This window comes from Achroia grisella, unplaced genomic scaffold, assembly GCF_030625045.1.
Source record: "Achroia grisella isolate CSIRO2021 unplaced genomic scaffold, CSIRO_AGI_Agris_v1 utg1245, whole genome shotgun sequence".
Lineage (NCBI taxonomy): Eukaryota > Metazoa > Arthropoda > Insecta > Lepidoptera > Pyralidae > Achroia > Achroia grisella.
The window spans coordinates 2,186,948-2,196,003 of record NW_026712606.1 but is presented as its reverse complement, the minus strand read 5'-3'; the positions used below and the strand labels follow the sequence as shown (position 1 = coordinate 2,196,003).

The 9,056-nt window shown below is 29.3% G+C and overlaps 1 protein-coding gene across 3 annotated transcripts; it reads right to left on the bottom strand.

Annotated features, from left to right (window-relative positions):
- Positions 1-478: 478 nt before the first annotated feature.
- Positions 479-6,793, bottom strand: LOC131854789 (monocarboxylate transporter 9-like). Of its 3 annotated transcripts, none has more exons than XM_059205948.1 (7): positions 6,705-6,793; positions 6,474-6,616; positions 4,628-4,898; positions 4,204-4,548; positions 3,244-3,846; positions 1,869-2,060; positions 479-918 (listed from the first exon to the last, which is right to left on the bottom strand). In XM_059205948.1, exons 2-7 carry the CDS (start codon positions 6,549-6,551, stop codon positions 773-775), a joined length of 1,635 nt encoding a protein of 544 aa, XP_059061931.1. In that variant the 5' UTR covers positions 6,552-6,616; positions 6,705-6,793; the 3' UTR covers positions 479-772. The 3 variants fall into 3 exon arrangements, with proteins under 3 accessions (XP_059061931.1, XP_059061930.1, XP_059061932.1); XM_059205949.1 differs by lacking the exon at positions 6,705-6,793 and adding an exon at positions 5,502-5,602 and having other exon boundaries at positions 480-918; positions 6,474-6,563; XM_059205947.1 differs by having other exon boundaries at positions 6,474-6,758.
- Positions 6,794-9,056: the final 2,263 nt, after the last annotated feature.

The window sequence follows — 9,056 nt, the reverse complement described above, 5'->3', positions numbered from 1 at the left end:
ATCTCAAACAATTTATATACCTATATACTAAGTCATTCTTTATACTCTTCCGGTTTATTAGTCTTAGATCCTATATTTTTTTTATATGTACAAATATTATCTATGTATATATGCCTCCCGTAATTGTAATAAACTGTTTTTAAAAAATACGGTAAGACAGAAAATACCATTTCTAGGTATATAATTGAGACCCTGTTGTCTTGGTCAAAATTGGTAATTTTTTTAAATTATTGCCTGAAATCTGTAAATATTATTACTTTAAGTAAATGAAATGAGACAGTAATGATTTTTTTCTTTAAATAAAACCTGTATCAAATATAACTTTATGTTAAGTTTATGTTACATAAAAAATAGAGTTTTTTATGTTACATAATCATACGGGATATATATATATAAATTAATATCTTAACTCCTGTATTCATAAAAAGTAAAATGTTGAATAAACAATTTATTTATTTATTCACTTATATGTTATAAGCTATTTTAGTTATCTACATAAGAATGTTTCAAAACAGCCTAATAATGAAATAGGGTTGCATGTTTTAATTTTAATTAGAATGAAACAGTAGTGCAGTTTTATCTTTGGTTTTTAATTAGTTACCTATTATATTATAAAGATTTAATAAAAAAAACATCAGTATACAAATAACATTGCAAAGTTACTAAGATTTAAGACTAGCTACAACTCTGAACGCTTGTTCAGATTTTAAATAATTATGATAACATACTGATATTATCATAATTACCTATATAGAATTCCACAAAAAGGTGTTCAGTTCATTTGTGTTTCTGATGTTAAATTATTTTTCATTCGAAAGTAAAGAAATTCAGCTACCCAGAGGAATACTGTAACTAATGTGATAAGATTGAGCACTATTATAGGTATTTGGTAGGATCCTGATGTTTCGCGTACTTTACCTGAAATGAAAATAATTCTCTATAAGAAAATGATAACAATGTAGGTTTTCAGTACTGGAAAAAGGATACTAATATGCTTATTACTCTTTAATAAATACCTACGTATCTCTAAAACATTGAATGGTTACACTTATTTACAACATGTGTACTCTACACGAATATACATAAAAAAAAAATTACTTGACTAAAGTTTTATTTTGAAAAAGTGGAATCTACTAGACAATTCTATATAGGTACTGCTATAAAATAAAATTTACTTAAATTTAACACTATCTGTGTAAATGAGACTACAAATACTAGTAGGAGCTGCATGCCCTTACTTCATCATCATTGGGTTGCCTTCATCCGATTACCTCATCTTTTTCCATTAATCCCTATCCGCAGTCATATTTGAGATTACTCTCCTTTTATGCATATCATAAAGAAAATTATGTACATGTATTTTTCGGGACTCCTGATTTCGATCTTTTTAAACCAAATATGAATAGACTGCTGCCAATTGTATCATTGACGTCATCGTTCAGAGGTAAGATTGTGAGATTTTAATTTATTAAAAAAAATATATGCCACGTAGTCGAATTAAAAGAAATCATTAGAAGATAAAAATATTTTGTTTAACTCCTCTTCCATTGTAAGATTCTGAGTAGACTTTATTTATTACCCTGGTGGACCTTATGCAATATCGCCTGCTTAGATTGACTTCTGTATCACCTATTTCAGCCGCCAAGTAGATATGTTATGACCGATTGAGTGTGATAAACGAATGGCAGTAAAATTACAGGGTATGGAGGAATGAAGACTTGTTATTCGGAATGGCAACGCATGAGGGTTACAAGTACAGGTACCACCAGTACCACCAATATCTTGGTGGTATATACAGGCGACGATTGCTAATTCAGGTGTGCCATCGAGTTGTTCGTCATTTCAGTTAGATAAATAAATTATTTTACCTAGAATTGATCCAAGAAGAATGATAATAATCCCATTCACGAACATTTGTATACCGGAGGCAAACGGTAGTCGTTCTAAAGGCACATAGCTCGGTATCACAATATTCATATAGACTGTGCGAAGGCCTTTAGTAATGCCCATGCCTAAAGCCACAAATAACATTCCGATGAAGGATGTTGTGAACAGCATTACTGGAAATAATAATAAAAAAAAATTAAATGATAACCATAACACAGTGCCATCTAGTCGCAAATAATGAAGAGTGGGTTCCACGGGTACTAAAGAACTGATACAAATACTTAAATATTTATTAATACATAATATTTTTAATGAAATTACGGCATAAAAGGCATGCCATTTTAGTCCTCTTCTCTGGAATGGCAACGATTGAGTGGTATCACGGGAGTCGTCATGTGAACGTGATGCCGGTAGTGCTGTTCATGTATATAGGCGATGGTTACTTCTTACCATCAGGTGGGCCGTCAACTTGTTTGCTATTCCTGTTACATAGAATATGTATGTACTTAATACACAACCGTCAAATTTATTAAAGTCGGAAGAATGTAAGTTAGTTAATGCTGTAAGTTAGTTAATGTACGAGAAATTACTATGTCAGCCGAGTTCTAAATTAGATTTATTTGCGTAACATGTATATAATTAAGTAGCTATGTAAATATAAATTGAGCCTATAAATTAACTTATCAAATGTCGTTACTATCTGCCTAATCTTTCTTTCTTTCTTTCTTTCTTTCTTTCTTTCTTAACTTATCAAACTTTCTTTCTTTCTTTCTTTCTTTCTTTCTTTCTTTCTTTCTATCTTTCTTTCTTTCTTTCTTTCTTTCTTTCTTTCTTTCTTTCTTTCTTTCTTTCTTTCTTTCTTTCTTTCTTTCTTTCTTTCTTTCTTTCTTTCTTTCTTTCTTTCTTTCTTTCTTTCTTTCTTTCTTTCTTTCTTTCTTTCTTTCTTTCTTTCTTTCTTTCTTTCTTTCTTTCTTTCTTTCTTTCTTTCTTTCTTTCTTTCTTTCTTTCTTTCTTTCTTTCTTTCTTTCTTTCTTTCTTTCTTTCTTTCTTTCTTTCTTTCTTTCTTTCTTTCTTTCTTTCTTTCTTTCTTTCTTTCTTTCTTTCTTTCTTTCTTTCTTTCTTTCTTTCTTTCTTTCTTTCTTTCTTTCTTTCTTTCTTTCTTTCTTTCTATTGTAATTATTGTTCAAGATAGCTATATTATCTTAAATCTCTGTGTAGGTTATTAGACGACTAATAAGAAAGTGATGCAAAAATAAAAAAGGAAAAAAATGTACACAAAAAATAATAACACTGTACCTACATAATACAGTTACATAAAAACTTAATGCTAAGGATACTAAATACGTACATACTTACTCGTTCTAACGAAGACGATTAGTAATAAACCAACTATATACATAACCCTCGGTGGTTTATTACACCATTCCCCAATGAACGGTGACACAAAGCGAAACAAAGTGTCAGTGAAGCCAATGACTGCCATAATCTTTGCAATCTCTCCTGTGCTGAACTCTAACATATCTTTAAGAATTATTGGTAGCAATAGAGAAAAGTTTGTTTCTACACAGCCGGCCACCGACAGACCAATTAAAATGTTTACGAACACTGGATCTCTTAATAATGTTAAATCAAAGAATTGCACAAACTTTTCGAATAACGTTTTAGGTTCTTCTACTTCATCTATTGGTTTAAGATTAGATTCGTTTACTCTATTATCAGGTTTTGTTTCATTAAAAATATTTACAGAACTGCCTAAATTTATTTCTTGAGATTCCCACCATTTATATCGAGAGTCAGCTAATGGTGGTTCAGTATAATTTTTGCTTATATCTGGATGTGATACAGCATTTCTTGTTTCCAGACTTGTATTGCTTTTTAAAGATCTCATTGATAAACTTTTAGGCGGCGGCAAACTATTTTCTATGGATTCTTCTAATTGAGGTAATAATGTATTACTCCCTGAAAAATATAAACAATAAATATTTAGTATTTAATTGTAAATAGAGATATTTTAAAGAAGTCAAGTTAAATGAATCGACAACAATGGTCAACAAGCGGGTGTTGATTGGAGACAATACTGAAGTGAATGTACTCAGAATAAACAGAGGAGGTTATCTAATAAATAATTTATAGTAGTTGTATGTATAAATATTATAAGATTAACGAAACACGAAGTTTAGTAATAATAATATAAAATAGAATAGAATAGAAGTAAATAATTGAAATGGACGATATGGCTTTTTATCCATAAAATAGAATATTAAGTTACTCATTACTACTACACCGATTTAAGGTAGAAAACTAAAATATGTTTACCAGTAAGTTTCGAAGATGTTGTAATACTGCCATTGACAAGTTCTATGCTGATTTCTTTATTCAATGGCACCATTTCTTCTGCAGGTGCAGGTGGATCCTTTAGGTACCATTTGGCTGGTCTAAGTAAACACGCTCCTACCAATGAGTGCAAACAAATTGCACTCAGTATAAGTACAGCGTATCTCCATCCATACGCATAAACAAGGGTGCTCATCAGTAAAGGCATAAATATACTCCCAAGTCCTGTAATTGACATACCGGCGCCTATTGCCCTTCCTCTTTTTTCTTTGAAAAATGAATTAATTGCTAAAGAAAAAGCTGCCATTACTGCAGCGATACCCATGGCTGTAAAAAATAAAAAAATTGATGATTTTTTTTAATTATATAAAATTATATAGTATTATTTTTAACAGCTAATACTTACAATTAATAATACTGTAGGATAACACAAATAGCCAGAAACTAGATGACACTGAGGTCATCATCAGTCCAGCAGATACTAAAATGGCACCTGTGACTGCAACTTTTCTATATCCAAAGCGTCGTAACACAGGGCCAGCGAAAAATGAAAGTAGCATACCCATTCCATGATTTAGAACTATTACTAAAGATCCTTGAGTAGGCGTCAAATTAGTTTCAGCAAATGCTTCTTGAAATACTAATGCAAAACCGGCAATGAGAGGTAGAACAACAACCTTAAAATAAAGTCAAATAATGCTTCAAATTTCATTTAATAAGTATTAATTAACCGTCAGCTTTATTGCTATTTTCATTTCATTAATATTACTAGTAACATAATGAATGAAATGAAAATGGCAGATAAGCTGACGGTCAATTTCAATCGTCGTCTATATATAACAGTACTAAGAACATATCTAATGTTTTCGGGCAACGCCCGCCCTAAACCTTTCATGCGTTACCATGTCGTGCTTCTGTATCCTGTAATTTCAAGCCTTTATTTTACTCTTCAATCGAAACTTACAAAGCAAACTGCTTAATAGATGACATAGGTAATTGGGAGAGAGGTATACGCTATGCAGAAAAGTCTGTACGAAGTCGACTTCGGCAAATATGGAAAATTATTATTAAAAAATCTACCGAATTACTGTTCCCATCCAGTAAGTATGTCTCTTTCAGTTAGGTATTAGCACAGATAATATAATATTACATAGTATTAGTATTTAGTATTATAGATTTGTGACCAGTTCGCTCTTATATGTTAAACATGCCGAAAAAACAATTGATCTTTAAAATATAATAGTTTACTAACCTAACTAAATAAATAAATGTTTACTGACCGCTATGATTATTATGATTAAACCGCTGCGTGGTATATTTTATTTATTGTAGTGACGACGGTTGCAAATTATTCTCTCGTATATGGAGTGAAAAAATAGGACTGAAAAGATAAATTTAGGTTAAAAATATAAAACCCTGTACTTAGTATTGCAGATGTGTATCTGCAAACTGAAGACAGGTTTTTATATTTTTATCTCAAATTTATCTTAAATTGGAACTTATTAATATGTTATATGGATTACTAAAAAAACAAATAGCTCTTTTTTATTATTATTAAAAAGGTTTGCGCTTAGTCTTACCTCATCTGATAGGAAACCATGGCGAGAACTAAGATATAGCGTATTTTTTTCAAAATAGTTTGGATTTGTTACTTTCATCAGCAAATAAAAAATCATTAGGCAATAAGTAGATGAAAATGACCTAAATAATAATTGTTTTATTTTGCAGAGTTGTAGTAAATATACTGTAAATATTAGGTACATTGATACTGTTTGAGAAAAATATTCTCTGTCCTAAGGGTAATTATCATAACAATGCCGATTAATTTTACATTTCATTAATATGCTGAAAGTTATTTTGTATTCTATATAAATTGTAGATATGTAAATTAGATAGACTTATACTTAGTCATTGTAATCGAAAGTATCAAACTACGTGCCTAATATAATAATAAAATAAGATAAAATGTAAAACTAATCACAGATTGGATTAAGTAATAAGTACTGAAGTATACTCTTCTGATAGGAAATAAGTATAATATAGTTATTATTTTGTTAAAATAATAATAATAATAAATAAAATAGAAATATTATTTCTACAAGTATAAAGAATAATAATAAATAGTTTCACAAATATATGAATTAATGATTCGTTTGAACAAAAATTCTTTGTGTTTTAATATATGATTGACTTTAAATAATTGGTCTATTTAAATACTAGAATCTGTTACATTACATAACACTGTTACTTACATTATTAAGTGCGTATGCAAATGTCACAACCCATCCGTAACCACCGTCTGGTGGTACTTTGTTCACTTTCTTCAACATTTTGACAATTTTGTACAATCACATCTTAAAATTTGTGTCTTGTGTATTATTCATATTAATTGTATCTGCAATCATTAGATTCCAATCACTGTTACATTCATGAAACTGTTAACCACTTTTATCACAATACTGTTATTTTTTTACAATATTTACTTGAAAGTGTCTGTGCACAATATCACGTTAATACTCTACGCTCATTAAGTAATAAATGAGTGACAAATAAAATTACAGACACCTTATCGGCCTGACTTTTATAAATGTATTCTGTTATCAACTTTAGAGTATTTACACATCGGTATGTTTGTTTAACATGTGGTTAAAAGCAATAAGGGCAGTACAGAACTGTCTAATTTGGAGCACAATGACTTTGAAATATGTTAGGTAATTAAGGTTAATTTTAATTTAAACACACCTTTCAATTGTTAGAATTAAATATATGTTATCTTCTATAGATTCTTAATTGCATTTTAACATTGTCATTTGTAATTGAATATAAGATTTTTTAATTCAACTATTATATAATAATAATATTAGGAACATTGTAATACGTATATGGTTTAGTTTGTTATTAAGGGAAAGCACTTTATTAAGATTACATTTTTAAAAATATTTAAAAATTTTATAGTTACTTAGTTTTTAAATCTATATTATACGTGTAATATTGTTATGTAAGTGAAAATGTAAATGTTAACTAATTATTTGATAGAAAATCCACAAACATAATAGCAACCTCTGTTTTAAGATAAGAAGCTAATACTGTTGCTAAATAAAAAAAACGAATCTTATCTTAATAATATTATAAATGCGAAAGTTTGTGAATACTCACGTATCCATACGGATAGATGTTTGTTACTCTTTCACGTAAAAACTACTGGACAGATTTACAGTAATATAGCTCATACAATAGAATAATACGAAGGCTATAATTTTAAAAGATATTATGTAAATTGGGCGAAATATAATGATAAATGTTAGGTTAGTGTGATGCAGACGAAGTTGCGCTGGTATTAAATAAAAAATTATGTCATTTATAATTTTTATGCTTTTTAAGTCTTCTCTATAGAAATATTTTGGTACTATTTAGAATATACATATTTTTAACAAAATGTCACAATTGTAGTGAGTCATGGCGAGAAGAAAATCGCCTTTATTAGACTAAAATGACGTTGAACAAAGACGGGACAGTCGACGCCAACATAATGATAACGAATTAGGTTGCTATAGTTCATTCGTATCATCATATTAAGTACTCAATTGGTAAATATATTATTAATTACAAAATATGAAATGAACTATCAGTGATAAAGTGGTCACGCAGCGCATTATAGCATATCGGAAGCAACAATCGTATTTATTGATAACATCGAATCGTGTTCATTTACTATTATCGATTTTTTAAGTAACTGTAAAGGCAAACAAGCTGACGTTTCGACGTAAGTGGCAGCCGTCCAGTATATATATACTATACATGTACGGCACCACGTACGTCACGTTATCATGCCATGCCTGTGATAGCACACATGCGTTGCTATTCAAAACACCTGGGATGTAATACTTCCATATGCAATAATTTCACTACCTTATATTACCATTGAAATGAAAAACAGTTTACAAAGTAAGATTGAATACTGTAATACGCTGGAGATAGACGACTTTGGCACCTTAAAATATTATTATTAGTAAAGATATTTCAATACTCAGATATTACTAATATAATAATTTTACGTGTAATCATAATTATATATTAGAATCTAGGTTCTTGACTATTACCATGTAGTGATAAGAGTGGCTAATATCTTAATACACAGATAATAATAATTGTGCTTTATATGTCACTTTTATTGCAGTGGTCGATATTGTAATAAGGTAGGTAATATATTAGATTAAGCTGGAATATGTATCTTCTGCTTAACAAAACATAAGACTGCAATATTTTTTTAATTGCTAAATCTGTTTACTCTCTCTCTCACTATTATTAATTAATCAAGTTAGAACTTGGTACTTTTATGTTAAGATGAAAGTAAACTCCTGAACTACTGTACCGCTGCGTAGAATTTTTTCAGTATTTTTTAGTCAAAGTTAAATTACTCCAGTACTAATACTATTAATTATTATTGTTAATAATAAAACTTATAATAATATGAGCAACCGGGAGAAACCTGGTGACGAGAATAGGGAAGAGGCAAACGTGAAAATTTGTAAGCAATAGTGGATGGATGTCTGCTGGTATTTCATTTAAAAACTTCTGGATCATATACTTTTCCTAGCCTAAATTCATAACTTAGGATAATTTTTAACAAAATATAAATAAGTAGCGTTGCTTAAATCATTAATTTAATCGATAACAACAAACACGAATTTTATGATTTAAAATATAATTATTATGTAAATATCAGTTCAAAATATATGTTTACTTCATAAATTACTGCCATTTTTATACATTGTCATAATCAACATACCATTTCGCCTGTTTCTTTTTGTATAATATAGCTAAGGCGATGCGAG